This window comes from Gracilinanus agilis, chromosome 2 (assembly GCF_016433145.1).
Source record: "Gracilinanus agilis isolate LMUSP501 chromosome 2, AgileGrace, whole genome shotgun sequence".
In the NCBI taxonomy this organism is placed as follows: Eukaryota; Metazoa; Chordata; class Mammalia; order Didelphimorphia; family Didelphidae; genus Gracilinanus; species Gracilinanus agilis.
This window is the reverse complement of record NC_058131.1, coordinates 570,630,548-570,648,379: the sequence shown is the minus strand read 5'-3', so window position 1 is coordinate 570,648,379 and position 17,832 is coordinate 570,630,548. Positions and strand designations below refer to the sequence as shown.

The 17,832-nt window shown below is 39.7% G+C and overlaps 1 protein-coding gene across 2 annotated transcripts in view; it reads left to right on the top strand.

The window, feature by feature from the left end:
* The window catches only part of SMAD3 (SMAD family member 3), a 172,925-nt gene that overhangs the window by 5,523 nt on the left and 149,570 nt on the right, over positions 1-17,832 (top strand). The window contains exon 2 of one of the 2 annotated variants that reach the window (XM_044665332.1): positions 8,427-8,437. The exons of the other annotated variant lie outside the window; for it this stretch is intronic. Coding sequence (XP_044521267.1) covers positions 8,427-8,437 — 11 coding nt within the window. The remainder of the gene's footprint in view (positions 1-8,426; positions 8,438-17,832) is intronic. 2 annotated transcript variants of the gene reach the window in all.

The window sequence follows — 17,832 nt, the reverse complement described above, 5'->3', positions numbered from 1 at the left end:
GAGAGAAAACTGAGAGACTAGTAGTGGCGGGCGAGAGGGGCGGGGGTCCTGGTTGGCTATTGGAGCGCGGGGCTTTCTCTCCCGGGAGGTAGGGGGGCAGGGGTGGGTGCGGGTTGGAAGTTTGTTTCGGGCTCTGGCTTTGTTTAACCCGGCTCGATGGAGCGCCCCTCCTCCCCCGCAGCACAGCGCGATCTCGGCCTCGGCTCCCCGCAGTAGAATAGGTGGTTCTGTCTGTCTGTCGGTCTCTTCCTCCCCTTCTTTTTCTTTCCCTTCCGTCTTTTCTTCTCCTACATCCCCCCCCCCCTCCCCGCCTCCCTTCAAGGAATGCAGTCCGCACAGCTAAGGGAGGGCCTGCTGGGGCTTGGGTTGTGGGTGAGAAGCCTGGACCCGTGTGATTGACAGATTCCTTCTCTCTCACTTTGCATTTGGGATTAGCTTTTTTTTTTTTTTTTTTGAGTATTTTTAGATTCAGTTCTGCCAGTTTCTTCTCTCTCCACTCCCCAGCCCCCCTCTGTTCCTGCACAAGTACAGCTCAGATTAATGCATTGACTTTCTATAAGAAGAGAACAATTAGTATTGGATTTGTTTTTTTTTTTTTCCTCCTCAAACTCTCAGGACTGACAGTGAAGACCCCCGGGGACCGCCAGGAGCCGGTCCTCCGGAAGGTGGTGACTGTGCTTCCCTTTTTAGCAGGATTCAGGTTGGTGCAGAGCTCTTTAATGCCCTGTGGAAGTGAAGAAATTCTGACGATCAAAATGCCTACAAAAGTAGGCCTCAGATAATCTCATGCATTCCTATGGTGCCTTTATTTCTAAAGCACCTTCCCATCTGTTTATCCTTTTATGCTCACAGCATCCCTGTGAGGGGAAGATGGGGAGGGGTTTCACAGATGGCCTATAGAAAGGGTCAGTGACTTGCCCAGACTCCCTAGAGGTTTGGCTGAACTCAGTGTTTGGGGTTTGTGTTTTTTTTTGTTTCTGTTTTTGTTTTTTGGTAGATGGGAATGTGTATGTGGAGACGGGGGAAATTCCTAGAGAGGGGCTCACTTTACCCACTGCCTCTTCTTTCCATCCGCCTTCTAGAACACTGGGGATTTGCCCCTGACTGGGTCTATCCAGGGCTCTGATTTAATCCAGGTTACCTGGATTTCCTTGGGCTTGGCCAGTAGAGGACTCCAGTGTCCACATCAGTTCAAGGCCACTGTCAGTCCCAGGGATGTGTCCTCTCACACTACCACCTGCCTTGGAGCAGCTGTGAAAGAGACTCACAATGCCTGCACATTTATCCCAGGCTGTTCTAACACTGGGGTCAGTCTTTACAATGCTACATCTGTTCATGTGAAGCAGCTCCCATTTGGAAATACCACTGAAGTCTATACTTTATTATTATTATTTTTTGGTAGGCAAATGTAGTCAATAAAGGGACAAAGGGGGTATACTGTCTTTAGAACTTAGTTCTATTTTACAGGTTTAGGAGTCAGCAAAGATTGAAAGGACCAGCAGGCATGCTACAAGATAGCAGGAAGGCAGGACCTGAGTTTTAGTCCTAGATTCAGCTATCTCCAGGACTCTTCTCAAGAAAGACCGATAATACCTGCCCACTTACCTGATCAGGACATGCTGAGGACCAGTGGCTCACTTTTCCTGGTATCACCCACAGCTTTTGCTCTAGTATAGATACTTATAAAATGCTGTTTCTTTATTGAAGTAGTAGGGCTTCCTTGAAAATAATAATTTATATAGTTTGTTACCATTTAACTTTTGGGTTCTGCAACTTCCCTGGCCCACTGATTTTCTTTGTGTTGTAAGAAGTTATTACCTGAGTTGTTTTGCTGTTATAGACTCAGGAAAACCTCATGTTGCAACTGTCTAAAGATTGTTGTTGAGAGGACCAGCCTCATACAAATATATTTTCTAGTGTTTCAAGGCAAAAAGAGTTCTTAATTAATCTGGGGTCTGTCATTTTTTTGGGGGGGGGAATAGCTGTTATTTCAGTACCATTGACTTCCTATGTAAATCCTTTCTGTTTTTTTTTTTTTATAGCATTCATTTAAAAACATTATTCTGAGAAGGGATCCATAGATGTCAACAGACAGATCAAGTAGTCTATGATTTTGGTGGTGGGGATGGAGAAAGAAAAGAAAAGATCCAGAACTCTTACTTTAAATGAAATGGAATCAGAGTGAGTAGGATGGTTTTAGAATTCCAAAAGCTCAATCTCAATCATTATCTATCCCCTAAGTCTCAATGGGACTCCTGGGAAAATCCTGTCCTGAATTTGCATTGTTGATTGGGATGGAAAGCTCTCATAGGGAGACAGAGTTGAATTTTCCCATCTCTCCCCAGGCACTGTTATTTGGAGTTAAGATTGCTTATGCACTCCAGAAAAATGGGATTTTCATGCCAGCATCTTGTGCCTGAACCTCTGGGTTCCTTTGTTTCACAAGACAGCACTGCTGTGTTGGTTCTGGGCAGAAAATTAAAAATGGAGGTAATTGGCTACAGATTTAATGATAGCAGCATGTCTACTATAGCCCTACATTAACCTGAATCCACATGCAACTTGTCAAATTGTCTGCCCTCACCACTGAGGTCTAGAGAATTAAATGGAAGGAAATGACACCCAGTCCCTCAATTGAGTTTGGGATATTGTTAGAAAATCATAGAACACTAGCATTGGAAAGGGTCTTAGAGATCATCCAAACAGCTCTCATGTTATAGATTAAGTCCCTGAGACCTAGAAATATGAGATAACTTTATCTAGGTCATATAGTTAGGGGTAGAGGGGATGCTGGGCAGCTGGGTGGCAAGGAGGGGTGGATAGAACACCATGAGTCAGGAAGTCCTAAGTTTAAATCTGGTCTCTAGCTTGTGTGACATGAGCTTATGTGACCCTGTGCAAGTCACTTAACCCTGTTGGCTGTTGGTTCCTCATCTATAAAATGAGCTGGAGAAGGAAATGGCAAACCACTCCAATATCTTTATTAAGAAAACCTCAAATGGGGTCATGAAGAGTCAGATACAACTGAATAGCAGCCAAGAGTTGGATATAGAACCCATCCCTCCTGACTCCCAGTCCAAGATTGTTTATACTTTTAAGTGAATCTTTCTCAGCCCTTTACAGTTTCCAGAATTGTAGATGACATGGTCATTTTCCTCAAAAAGCTCACAGTCTAAGGATACGTGTATGGCCTGAGGGACAGGTCTGAAGAAACATCTACCTTACATACAGCAATGACCTGGTATTTTTGTAGTGTGAACTTTAAAGTTTGCAAAGCACCTTTCACAACAGTATTGTGGTGATAATAATAATAGTAGTAATAACTAGCATTGGTATCCCACTTTTAAGATGTAGAGAGTGATTTATCAATATCTCATTTTATGTTTGCAGCAATCCTAGGAGGTAGGTACTATTGTTATCCCCGTTTTGCAGAAGAGAAAAACGAGGCAGACAGAGGTCAAGGGACATGCCCAGAGTTACACAGCTAGTAAGTGTCTGAAGCTGGATTTAAACAGGTCATCTTGACTTCAGATCCTGCACTCTGTGTGCTTTAATGCCTGGCCTAATATGCTTACTTTACAGACAAAAAAGCTAAGTTACAAACATTATTAAGCTTGCTCAAGATTATATACATAGTAAATATTGAGAGGCTTTGAATACTTTCTCTCTTGATTTCACATTCAGCAGTTTCATAACAGCTAATAGTAATTATAGCTAACATTTAGCACTTCAGAGGTTTGCATAGCTAGTTTCACATGTCCTAGTGGTGTCAGTTTTCATTCTAAATTGTAGAAATGGGCATCATGTACTCTGATCTTTTTTAGTTCTTAGATAATTTGGAAAACAAATTTCTGTATATACCATTCATTCTTTATTTTCTATTAGTAACATTTTCTGCTGAAGTAACATTAGCTTTAGCTTAATGGTAAGGTGGATGAGAATACTTGTTTTTTGGCCTAGACTTGTGATTTCCTTGATATAGGGAATTCATCTGCCACTCAATCATTTAATCAACAAAGATATATTAAGGGCTATTATTATGATAGGTATTAATAATCAGAAACAATCTCTACTTGCAGTGAGCTACATTCTAATGTGAATAGACGCCAAATATATCAAGTTGATAAATACAAATATTCAGAAAGTCATTAAAAACAAGGGAACCTGGGAGGGAAGACATCAGCCACTCAGGAGATGAGGAAACACTTCCTGCAGAAGACAGTGCCCAAATTGCATTTTCAAGGAAAAGAGGAGCTCTTTGAGGTAGAGGTAAGGAGGGAATGCATTCTAGATATGGGGGACAGCTTGTGCAAAGGAGATGGGAGATGGACATTAGCAACTGAAATTTACTTTATTAGAAAATTTCATGGGGGGCAGCCATGGAGAGATTAGGACTTGTCCAGGATGACTTGCCAGCATGTATAGGGACAGGAGAGTACTCAGGTGCTCTGAATCTGAGACCACCTTCTCTACCCTGATTTTCCCTCTAAGACAAGCCACATGAAGGAGAGGGGAGCCAGCTGTTTAAAGGGAGACAGCCTGGTGTCTTCATCAGTAGCGTTTCTGACTTGGAAAAATGAGTTCTGTGCAAAAGCTTCTGAGGTACTGCTTAGGTGTGTGGTAACAGGCTGTGGCTATTCTGAATTCCAGAAGCTGTCCTTTTTTATTACATTGCCCTCAGCTTTGTTGAAAGGAGTGAGTCCAAGAGTGCACTGCAGATTGGCACTTCCCTTAATACACCTTAAATTAAGACCTGCTCTTCTGTTTTGCCCACTAGGAGTGTGGTATAGGGGGAACCATAGTGCTTGTTCCCTTTATTTCCTTGGATAAATCATTACTCTGGGCCTTTTCCTCATTTATAAAATGATATGGTTTATTTCGGTGACTTCTAGGTCCTCCTTTAAACCCATTCCAGTGCAGACTCTATAGATTCTATTACCAAGGTCTTCCAGTCCACAAAAGTTTATTTACTAGTCTACCTTTCTCCTGAGGGAGTTTAAAAAGAACATAATAGCCCTCAGTTCATTTTTTTAAGTTGTGTTCAATTATTTCAGTCATGTCTGACTCTAGGTTTTCTTGGCAAAGATACTAGAGTGATTTGTCATGTCCTCCAGCTCATTTTATTGATGAAGAAACTGAGACCAATAGGGTTAGGTGACTTGCCTGGAATCATACAGCTAGTAAGTATCTGAGGCTGGATTTGAATTCAGACTGCCCTGATTCCAGGCCCTATCCACTGCACCACTTATGCACTTTAATGAATGCTAGTTGATTATTGATCAGCCTGGCACAGGAAGGGGTTCTGTTTTTTTGCTCAGTTCTTTCAGTTGTGTCCAGCTTTTTATGATCCCATTTGGGCTTTTCTTGGCAAAGATACTAGTTTGCCATTTCTTTCTCCAGCTCTTTTGACAGATTGAGGAAGTTGAGGCAAATTAGGTTAAATGACCTAGGACCACACAGCTAGTAAGTGTCTGAGGCCAGATATGAACTGAAAAAGAGAAATTTTCCTGACTTGAGGCTTAGCACTCTTATCTACTTCATCACCTAGGCACCATAATAAACAGCACTGAATTGAATCCTCATGTACTTAAAAACTGTGTGACCCTGGGAAAGTCACTTAACTTTTCTCCGTAAACAGAAGATAATCGTATCTACCTCCCTGGGTGGTTGTGGAGATAAATGGAGATAATATTCATAAAGGGCTTTGTAAACCTTTTAAGTGTTGCATAAAGGCTAGCAATGATGATGATGATGTTTGCACTCTTAAGTAAGGATACTAGGCACCTATTTACAAGGCTGCACATTTAAAGCTTCATTTAATGTCCTCCCCTTTGTAAATTCATCCCTAGAGTGCCACCCTCACTATCAAGTTTTAGGCTCAAGAAGTGCTTCCTAGTTATCAGTGGAATTTGCTATCTCTTCCTTTCTTAACCACAAAGGGGCAAACACCACCAGGAAGTACTGCAGAGATGAAAGCTGTGTCTTAGTAAAAGCAGCCTACATTTCATGTGGCACCTCAAATGTTACACAGTGATTTCCTTGGGTATATGACCTTGGGCAAGTCATTTAATAGAGGCTAAGTCACCCTCAGCATCCTTGTCAGCAAAAGGAGGGTGATAATACCACCAACCTGGCAGGGTTGCTGTGATGATCAAATAATATAAGATATAAAGGTCTTTACAAACCCTACATTATTACACAAATGCTGCCTATTGTCAATGTCATTTAATGTTCACAAGCATCCCAAGATATAGGTAGCATAAATATTGTTAGTAGACTAAATGTCAAAGTAGCAAAGTGGATAGTTTTAAGGTTGCCCTGCTACTAAGTTTCAGAACTGGGGCTCAGTCTCTGCTTCCTGATTTTTTTGCTTAGTTTAGTTCTTTTCTTTCTGTAGACAGCTGTGTTTCTTTTTTCTTTTCTTTTTTTTTAATAGAATATTTTGTTTTCCCCAATTACATATATAAACAATTTTTAACATTAATTTTTTAAAATGTTGAGTTTTATATTCTCTTCCTCCTTCCCTCTCCTTTCCTTCCTTGAGATGGTAAACAATTTGACCTAGGTTATATATATAGGATCATGCAAAAAATATTTCCACGTTGATCATGCTGTGAAAGAAGACTCATTAAAAAACAACAAGAAAATAAAGTGAAAACTCTCATGTTTTGATCTGTATTCAGACTCCATCAATTATTTCTCTGGAGATAAAGTGCATTTTTCATGAGTCTTGGAGGTGGCTATGTTTCTTTTATTTTTTTTTTGTTTTCCTTTTTTGTTTTATATTTTTTCCAGATTACATGTAAATATAATTTTAATAATCATTTTCTGACATTTTGCAAATTATGTTCTCTTTTCCCCTCTCCCTTCCCTGAGATGGCAGCAATATGATATAGGGTGTACATGTGCTATCATGAGATACCTATTTCCATGTTCATCATATTGTGAAAGGGGATACATAATGCTTTTATTAGAGAAAAATTCTTGAAGGAAATAAAGTGAAGAAGGGTATGTGTCAAAGGTATCTGCATTCAGACTCCATCAGTTCCTTCTATGGCAGTGTTCAGCCTTTTTCTTCATGAGTCCCTTGGAGTTGTCTTTGGATCCTTGCATTGCTGATAACAGTTAAGTCATTCACAGTTGATCATCCTGATAACAGTTAAGTCATTCACAGTTGATCATCCTACACTAATGCTATAACGGTGTATATAATAGTCTCCTGGTTCTGCTCACTTCATTTTTGCATCACTTGTGATACAAATCTTTCCAGGAGGAATTGACAAACTGTGTTTCTAACCAATAACAGGGCTGGGTTAGAATTAGAGAACCAAGATAAGACAGGACTACCACCAAATATTTCTGCCTCTTTAAAAAAAATTATTTTTTTTAATCTGTGGCACTCGGCACAATGCTTAGCACAAAGTAGTCAATTAGTAAATCTTAAGCCTTCTAGGCTTTTGGAGTCAAACTTCATTTGTCCCAGATCTTGGAATTGGCTTGGGATGACAATGGGTACCAGAATCAGGCCACTTGTCACTTTAAAGTTTTAACATTCCTAGGAATCCAACAGGCATCACTCCTGTAGGCAGTAGGTAGCTGATTTCAGTTTCCCAAGAACAGGAGAGTCCCTTCTTCCAATTAGTAATCACTATCTTCCTCTCCAGAAAACCAGCATAGAATGTTTGTACTTGGAGAGGTTGGTTTCATCTGTATATTTTCCTGATTTTAGCAGATCTTGCCAGAGAGAATAAGACAGGTCTTGGACTCCCCACAGTGGTTGTCATCTGTGCTTCCTTAGGCTGAATTCAAGCTTTTCTTTGTTCTTAGTTTAGAAGAATAAAAGTATTTGGCCAGCAAACTGGAAAGCACAGAGTTAAATTACTCTTAAGTAAGTAAAGCATGTCATGAGGTCACTTTTCTTGCAAAATTACTTAGGCCTGGGATCATCTAAAGTGAGAAAGGTTTCCTAGGATTCTAATAAAATTGTAATTAAAGGAGAAAAAAAGGAGGAGGAAATACATTTTTAAAATAAGGTATATTTTTTTTCCATTTGCTATGTCTTCTCTATGGAATGAGAAGTCATCTAAAAACAAAAGAAGTGACAGCAATTGTATATTGGGAGAAATTAAACAGATTATTCTGGGAACCTCGATTTTGGGGGAAAACTTTTGTGTATGTTGGTGGCAGAGCTGAGTTTCTAAGGAGGATGACCTCCTCACCTTAATGCATTTGAATAAACAAATAGGGAATAGTAATAATTAGAGGAATTCGTGGTTTTAAAATATCCTGTTTGTGTCTCCTTTTGAAATTCAATGTAAATTATCACTGGCTATTCCTGATAACTTCAAAATAATTTTTAGGCCAGAAGACAAGAGAGTCATATCAAAGATTCTGAGAAATGATATATTTACACTGTATTTCCAAAGTCTGTGTTCTAGTTTTTTGCCTCCCCATAATTGTTTCATATTTACATATCACTTTGTTTGCAAAACACTTTCCTCAAAATAACACACATTCCAAGTTCAAGGCTCTCATTTGAGAAAAAGAAAACTTAAATGTACTTTTAAAATATGAGGTTCTGACCCAGTTTAAAACCAAAAAAAAAAAAAAAGCCTCTTTGCAAGGGCATAAATTTTAAAGTAACTTATTTTTGGTACTAGAAGAGGCCCATAAATACAGTAGCCATTTAGCTGTGATGAGAAATATAAGAAGTTGATGAAATCTGAGAATCTGATTCAGGCTTATCACATCAGGAATTCAATTAAAAAAGAGTCCTTTAAAAATAAATATTGGTTTAATAATGTAAACTTGTGATTGCTGTATTATTATAAGTGAAATAAAATTAACAAGATTTAATGGACTGAGCGACCATTAATTTTCACTTGTTAATTTATTAGGAGTATATGCCATTTGATGTACCGTAATGGCATTATTCTGCATGAGAACCTCTATGAAATAAATAGGACCAAGCAGTGCTGGAATTAAATTGAAATCAGATTTTATTCCCCAGTTATCTTATTCTCCCCCTACCTCATGCAATTAAATTCTCCAAGGTTGGAATGCAGTATTCCCTTTCAACAAGGCTCATGAATAGTTCTAATTAACTTTTGTCCTTGCCTCCTTTGATGTACTTGTATAACTGTCTCCCCCACCTCCAATTCATACCTTACCCCTAGCCACATCTACTTTTTATTGGTTAGCAAGGAAGAGAACAGACTTAAAAAGATACCTTGTGAAGGCAGAAGCCCCCTTTTTTGGCTGAAACTGAACAGAATTGGGGGGATTGGCTCTACCTCCAACAGATTGCTTAGGCATCCTTTTGCACCAACTTGACTGAAAAAGAAGTGCTTGGTAATTATGTTGCTTATGGGCAGCCCTTGCTCCTTAAGCTGCAGGTTCGTTCAGCCCATCTCAAGTGCAAATGATCTCAGGGAATAAATAGATATTTCTGTTTTGGAGGGTTTCTAGTTCCTTCTCAAAAATTTTTTTTGAGACTGGCTTCTCTCTCCCAGACTGGAAGTGCTGCAGCTACTTAGTGTCACCCATTGCTGATGAGTGTGGGAGCTTTGACCTACTGAGTTTCTGACTCGGGCTGATTTGCTCCTCCACCCCTAACTGCTTTTAGCCTACTGAAGTTCAGGACTCCCAAAGCTGAAGTGCTCCAGGAGTGTCACCCTCCTAGGTATCGGGGATTATAGGTTTGTATCGCTACGCTTGGCTCTTCCAAATGTTTGAACCAAGAAGAGCTCAGGATAAGAGTGACTTTTCCTGTTTTCACCGTTATAACCACTAGGTGTGATGTTTCTGTGCCAACCAAAACCTTTAGCTAACTTGTAAAACACTTCCTTGGTACTAAAAATTGTGCCTTCCTTAGCTGTCCTGTCTGGGAGAGATCTGAGGAGGGATTGTAACAATACAACTTTAAAAAAATTTAATTGATCTTTTGTTTTCACATCACCTTACTTTCTGAATCTGTCTTTTCCCTCTCTAACCATTTAGCCATCCATCCCTTTTGAAAAACGCATTGAATCTAATTATATCCTCAGTGAATACACTTGGAACCCCTTCACTTCTACAAAGAAAGGTGATCCAGCTTACTTCTTAACATTGAGAAGGCTTCTTCTTACTTAAAGTAAAAAGAGAGAAAATTGTTCATTGGCACCTGACATACTCTTGTTTCTTAAATGGTGAATAATTTTAAGAAATGACATATTTGACAGAAGTCATGATGTAGGATGCATGGTAGAAGTCAGTGTTTATTATTTAAGGCCTCTACTATAAGTAGCAACCAGAAATAATGTTTCTTAGTGGAATATTACTAGACTTTGGAACCCCAAGGGAATGAATTGTTTTGGAGAGGTGATTTTTCCAGATAGTGGAGGACTAACATCTTTAAGCAACAAGATTATTTATTATAACCTTGTTAGGTAGAAACTTTTCCAAAGTACATTACATACTTCTCTACAACCTTTAAAAAATAGAATATAATTCGACTTTTTCATGATAGCTCAGGCTTATTAAAATAAATCATGATGATACAGTTTCAAAGATTTATGCTATATGAGTACTCTTTATAGGTACAGGTTATAATTTCTCCATACTTTAGCAGATAGTTTCCTGAGTCACTGATGAAAAGAATTTGTCGCCTGATAATTCTGTCTTCTGGTAATGAGCTTCTCAAACCAAGTGAGGTCATAGTTTTAAAAGACATATAGTTGATCACCATGCCTTTACTCAAATCCTTTTTGGAATTGTAGGACTTGCCAGAATTTCCTCTGTTGGTAAAAACTTAGATAACCCAAGGCAGTATTCTATTAGAGTGGGAATAAAGTGAAGAAATTTATATAAAGTACTTTAAATTGTTTGCAAAGCACTTTACATATATCTTCTCATCCTTGAAATAGTCCTATGAGTTCAGGTATTATTTTGTTCTATTTAATTTTGGGGGAAAGTAAGGCACAGAGCAGATAATAGGCTGCCTCAAAGTTATATAAAATAGTAAATGGCAAATCCAAGATTTAAATTTGGGTATCCTAACTCCAAGTGCTATGGTCTTTTCCCTTTTATCAGAATGGCACTGTTTAATTGCTTATATAGTCCTCAAAGACTATTTTTAGGAATTCACCTGATCTAAAGGAACTTTAAGAAGCCTGTGATTTTTGAGTCCTTGAGTCTGCTTTTTTTTTTTTTAAACCCTTAACTTCTGTGTATTAGCTCCTAGGTGGAAGAGTGGTAAGGGTGGGCAATGGGGGTCAAGTGACTTGCCCCGGGTCACACAGCTGGGAAGTGTCTGAGGGCAGATTTGAACGTAGGACCTCCTGTCTCCAGGACTGACTCTCAATCCACCAAGCTACCCAGCTGCCCCCTCTTGAGTCTGCTTTTAATAGGTTTTCAATGTCTTCCCTTGCTGTAAATGTATCAGTTGTTACTTTTCCCTGTTGTCCTTCTGCCTGATGGTGGTACCTTCTCCTGCTTCCCAGCGGTAATTTGCGGCTTCAGCTTTCTAATAGAAGGGCTTAGAAACCAATTAATTAAGCTGGCTAAAACTGTATATAAAGAAACAATAAAGAGTCATTGTGACAGGGTAAGGGCTTCTGGGTCCTGCCCTATGAATAAAGTCTATACATTTTATGACATTTATTTTGGGTACTCAGAGGTCTTCTGCTTGCTTCTTACACTCCAAATGGGCTCACTGTAGTGTGTATTTTATCAATTAGCTATCTATCTCTGTCTTTGGGCAACTACAAGTGGAAACACAATAAAAGCTGTCTTTAGTTCAGATAGATATAGATAAGATGAGTTTGCCTAGCAGTCCCCCTTTCCCCTTTCCTTTTTAAACTCTTAGCTTTTATCTTAGAATCAGTACCAAGTTTCAATCTAAGGCAGAAGAGGGGTAAGGGCTAGGCAATTGGGGTTAAGCGACTTGCCCAGGGTTCCACAGCTAAGGAGAAGTGTCTGAGGTCCAATTTGAACCCAGTACCTTTTTATTGACTGAGCCACCTAGCTGCCTCATAACTCTATTTTTTAATATACATTGACTTTGAAGGTAAATTAATTGTGTTATAGGATTTCAGAAAGCTTCTTAGAAGTTCTCAAGAACTTTATTTTCAAGGATTTGAAATACAAAAATTTATATTCAAACAACCAATCAACTAATTACAAATAATTTTTTATCATTAGTAGCTCTCCCATGTATTATTATTTACATATATTTGACACTGAGTCTCCTGAACTCCTGGACAGCTGGATAGTTCATTGGATAAAGCGAGTCAGGAAGACCTGAGCTCATATTTGGCCTCAGACACTTGCTAGCTGCGTGACCATGGGCAAGTCACTTAACCTTGTTTGTCTTAGTTCCTTGTCTGTCAAATGAGCTGGAGAAAGAAATGGCAAACCTCTTCAGTATCTGTGCCAAGAAAACCCCAAGTGGGGTCATGAAGAGTTGGATATGACTGAATAACAACAACAACAACAAAACTCCCTGTCTTACATAGATGCTTTGGCCCCTCAGGACTTGATCCCTATGGTGGATGGGGATGGAAACTTGGGACCTTCTTGGCTTGTGACCTGGGCTGATTTCATCCCTTCATAGGCAGCTTGGTGGGTTCTGGATCCCAGAGAACTCACAGTCTTAATGCTGGACTTTGAGCAAACAAACTATCCACTTTAGCTAACTGAATCCCAGTACTCTGGAGCTCAAGGGATCCACCAGCCTCAGTTTCCCTGTAGTAGTAAAGATTATGAGAGCTGCCACACTTAAGATAATACTTCTATTTAGAAACATAGCCCATCCAGAGCAAATGAATGTAAAAAGTAATACAACTATAAATCAGTTTTCAGAGAATGCAGATTGTTCTTTCCCTTCCCCTCTACCCCCAGCATTAATTTAAATTAGATTTTACTTTATAATGGCATGTTCAGCATCCTCAAGAAGATGTGTTTCTTGGGTTACAGGAAAATGAGCTTTGTCCTTTTCTTGTCATTTTTATCTTGCTAAAGAATGGAGTTTTTTTAAACTGATGACCTATGAATGCCCTAAATGGTTAAATGTGAGCCAGACATCCTAGAGAATACATGTGGAAAAAAAGAACACACATGTGAAGAAGTTTACCAAGAGCACTTCCTTTATTTATTTTCGTGTATCTATATAAAGAAATGCTATATTTTCTTGCGTAAGCACGGGCCTTTTGTGAGGCAGCATGAAGGTTACAAGTTTAAACATCAATGAGGAAATGTAAAAGGTAAAATTTCCCCCAGAAGTCTTCAACTTTTCCTGTATCCTGCAAGGCTTGCTGTGTGCATCAGCCAGTCTTATTGTCCAGAATGCTTTGTAGTCCGCAGAGTGTATGGGGTGCTGTGTGAGAGCTGGTCCTTTAGGCCTGCAGGCTCACAGAGCCAGTCAGCCAGCTTTCACAACCAGCAGAGCAGTGACATCACGAATTACTTCCCTGCCAAGTTGTATTTCTCAGCATAACCATTTTTTACTGAACTTAAAAAAATAGTAATGCTGTGTGTGTGTGTGTGTGTGTGTGTGTGTGTGTGTGTGTTTTAAGTCTGTTTTTACCCTGTCAGAACTGAAAAATGCCCAAAGGCATTTTTTCCTTTAAAAATCACCTTTGGGCCGAGACCAAGGAGAGAATAATTGAGCCAGGAAGGACTTTTTGAGACCTTATAAGTGGCTGAAAGCAGGGGCTTATGATGGAAATCAGGTTTTTCCTTTTGATTAGAACCTTCCCTGCTGTAGGCTTTTTTTCCTCCCCTTCATAGCTGTACTCTTCCTCCCCCCCAGAATATGTGACTAAAAAACTTGTTCTAGGAGGAGAGATGTAGGATGAAGTAAAAGCAGCTGGATGGATCTTAGCTTTTTAATGATAATAAGAATAACAAATAACAGTAACAACAAATCTTGCCTGCTCCTAGGTCTCCCCCCTCCCTCCCAGGAGGCTGCTGCCATTTGTCAGTGTTCAAAAGCTTCAACTGAAATAGTGGTTCAGAAAATCCTAGGGGGAAACAAAGACCAAAAATTTAAGAATGGCTTCTAGGGATCTGAAGTTAGGTTGATAGGCTTGCTGGTTTGGTGTTCCTTCAGGTCCTCACAGAGCCTCCCACACAGTAGGCTCAAAATACATGTTTTTTGAATTAACACAAGTAAAGCTTTGACTTGCAAAAAAGAGTCCAATGAAAATATTGAAAGGGAAACAATAGAGACTCTTAGGTGGCACTGCTCCCCCCCCCCCACCTCCACCTCCACCCATCCTTTCTTTAATTGTTCAGGTGACTAAAAATAAATGTTTTGAAAACAAAAAAATTTATGAATCAGTGCCACCAATGGTGGGGGGGGGTGCTAGGGATTCAGAAGGAAAAATGCCATGACTCATGTTTTTATGGTCACTATAGCTGCCCCTGTCTTTAAGTTGTAAGAGCTGAAAGGCATGCTTTCAGGGTTTATTGATTGATCATTCTGGTTAGTAGCAATCTCTGTGTTCCCTTATTTCCTAGGATATAGCTTTGCATAGATAGGAATAGGAATGATCCGCTTTGATCCTAGCTTCTTGGATATTGATATGGCTGGAGATCCTTGTTTCTGTAGCCCAGGAGAGAGAAAGCGTGAACAGCTTAGATATGTGTAACTGGAATCATTGAACTTTTGGAGGGATTAGTTCATCTCACCCAGAATTTAATAACAACAATAATAACTAGCACTTATATAGCACCCACTATGTGCTTGACCCTGTGCTAAACAATTCCCAAATATCTCGTTTTATTCTCTCAGCAGCCCTGGTTGGGTTTCATCTTTGGATCACTGGAGTCTACCTTTGTATACCTTACAGGTGCTTAATAGTTTTGGAATTGAATTGAATATAGACCAGATGGTCTATTACTAGGACATGACCAGAGAGATTAAAACCACTCCTAAAAATAAATAAAGGAGAGAATTGGCCAATTATCCAGTGAAATTTGGTCAATGATGCTGGCTCACTGTTAGATTCAAGCCTCTAAATCGCTTTCCTCTTAAATACAATTTCTCTTGTTCCTGAAAAGCCTAGCTTGTGGGTCACAAATACTTACCCTGAGAAGTAGCATGCTTTAATGGATAGCACTCTAAGTCTGGGTTCAAATCCCAGAGATGACACATATGTAGTGAATGGTTTTATGGCTCTGGGCAAGTCACTTTATCTCTCAGTTCTCCACACAGTTTTCTAGAACTAAGTTGTAGAATAATTCACAATCTGCATTAGCAGAGAAGGTTTCCTTCCTGGGGAACTCCCTACACTAAAGAAATCACAGGTTGGGAGTGGACACAGACCCTCTTGGTGGCTTTCAGGGGTTAGCCTTTTGTTGTATTATGGACCTCTTCTGCAATCTGGTGAACCCTATGAACTCCTCAAAGAAATGTTTTACAATAATTGGACGAAGCATTAAATTTCAATTAGAAGTTAGCAGAAATAAGGCTGTAATTTTGTTCCCCGTTCAAAGTTACAGGTCCCCTGAAATCTGTCCATGGACCCCAGGATAAGAACCCTGCCCTGAACTTTGCAAACTTAGTTGAAATCTGGTTTTATTTACCATCAGTTAAGAAAATTCATTCTACATACAGAGAGCATGTCATTATTAGTTGGAATACTCGAGTTAATTACTAAGGTCCTTGATAATAGTTCCTTTAATACATCAAGGCTCTGTTTATGCTTTCTTCACTGATGCAGATAGAAACCTCTCTGACTCAGTACATGGTCTTTGAGACCCATTAAAATAAAACAATAGCCCTAACTCTGTAGTTAACCTGGCGATGAGCCTCTGTGGATAGAGAGTGGTAGTTAGACTCTACAAGTTGTCTTGGGTTGGCAGGTGATGAGTCTTATCATCAGTTTCTATATTGTCATAATAAATGAAACTCTATGTTGCTGTTTATATTGATGGGTCTGAGCTGTCTCAGCTCCTGGTGGCTGTCTTTACAGGTTTGAACTGTCTCCCCAATTAGCTTTAAAAAACAAAACAAAACACCTTAGCTTCTGTCTTACCAATTTTTTAAAACCCTTACCTTCAGCCTTAAAATTGAAAGAATCAGTTCCAAGGCAGAAGAGTGGTAAGGGCTAGACAAATCTCTGAGGCCAGATTTAAACCCAGGACTTGCCCTCTCCAGGCCTGGCTAGCTATCCATTGAGCCATGTAGTTTCTTCTAGCCCATTCCATTTTAGAAGAGTTCCAGTTGTAAGAGATTTAGGAAGCTTGGCACATGAGGAAATGGAATCACTAAGAGATGTAAGGGATTTGACATAAAGACATAGATTTTGTATTTGGTATGTAGAGATAGCTAGTTAGTGAGCAAGTGACAAAGGTAGGATCAGAGATTTGAGATTGGATTCTGAGGGCTAGTCTCCTGTTTTTTTTCTCTGATGTCATGAGAGGAAAGAGAGATCTTTTTGTGTCTTAAGGGCGTGCCCTTTACATGGAATTCCCATAAAGGAAAGACACATCCAGGCCCAGTCAATCCTTGTGAAAAAGAAGTCAAGACCACATCAAGTATTTAACAGATGGACCTGGTATGATGCTTATATCTGGTCATATTTCTCTTTTGCCTATTGAATTTTTACCCATCTCTTTGCCCAACTCAGATGCTACTGTAGTGGTCCAGGGGTGGAAGTGGGGCACACTTTCCCAACTCTTACTCCCATTGGAAGGCCAGGTACCCAGAAGGGAATGACTATTATTCTTCCTCAGCATTCTAGAGGTTTCTAGTACAGTTGCTGATGAAGCCTTGCTGGAAAACCCCTGTCCATTGATTATGAGCCAGACTTATTTAGCTTTTGGAAAGGGGATTTACTAAGTGGATAATGACATTTATTACCGACCCCCCAAAAAAGTCCCCCACCAAACTAGGGATTTATTCTCCCCTTAAACATAGAAGTCTTTGGATCGAATGGCCTAAGATTTGGAATAAAATGGCAATGAGGTACAAATATAAAAAACACATGGTAAAAAGGTACCTAATAACTCCTGGCCCAAGAAGTTGCTTTTTCCCAATGTACCTTCTTCTAAAGTTCCCTTTAAATGTAGCTTTCTTCTGGACGCCAAATGTTAGTTCTTTCTAGAGTCTATAGTCCAGTTACCCATTTCTCTTCAAGGGTCTAACTCTTTGAAGCTGTCACCATCAGGTTACTGGCTTTTTCACCATTCTCCCAATGCTTCCCCGTCCACATCAGTTGGACTCTGCTACTGCCTCTGGACACTGGTGTGATTTCTACTGTCTCTGATAGAAACTTAGGATCTCCTGAACTCACCAGGTCACTACTTGGACAGTTTCATCTCAGGATACTCATTCTCCTAAGATCAAAAAAGACTAAGTTCATGGGTTCATGGTAGCCAGATGGGGAACGAACAACTACCTTTACCCTCCATCTAGTAGCTCATGATATTTCTATTTCTCTTGATACCAGGAGGACAAAGGGATGAGAAATCTTCAGGCTCTCCTTTTTTGTCTGAATTCTGTTCTGGATCAGTACTTCCAGAGTCATTGGTTCTAGCCTTTTAGCCAGTTGGAAGATGTTTTATCATCAGTCATCCAGAAGCAGCTCTTCAATTACTTGTTGTTGGAAATAAGCTTTCAGAGTTCTACATTTTGGATTAGAGCCAGGCAAGGAATACCCACATGTCCTCTGTATAGCCTACCACTAAGGACAAATCCATGTGTGCTTTGAGGACTGGACCCTCATTGGCTAGTTCCTCCTGCCCTTACCCCCACTGGTCTTTTACTTGAAGCCTTCCTTGATTTCCTTCATATTTCTCTGATATCACATAATACTTTATTTAGCATTCCTCTTATATGTCAGCCAC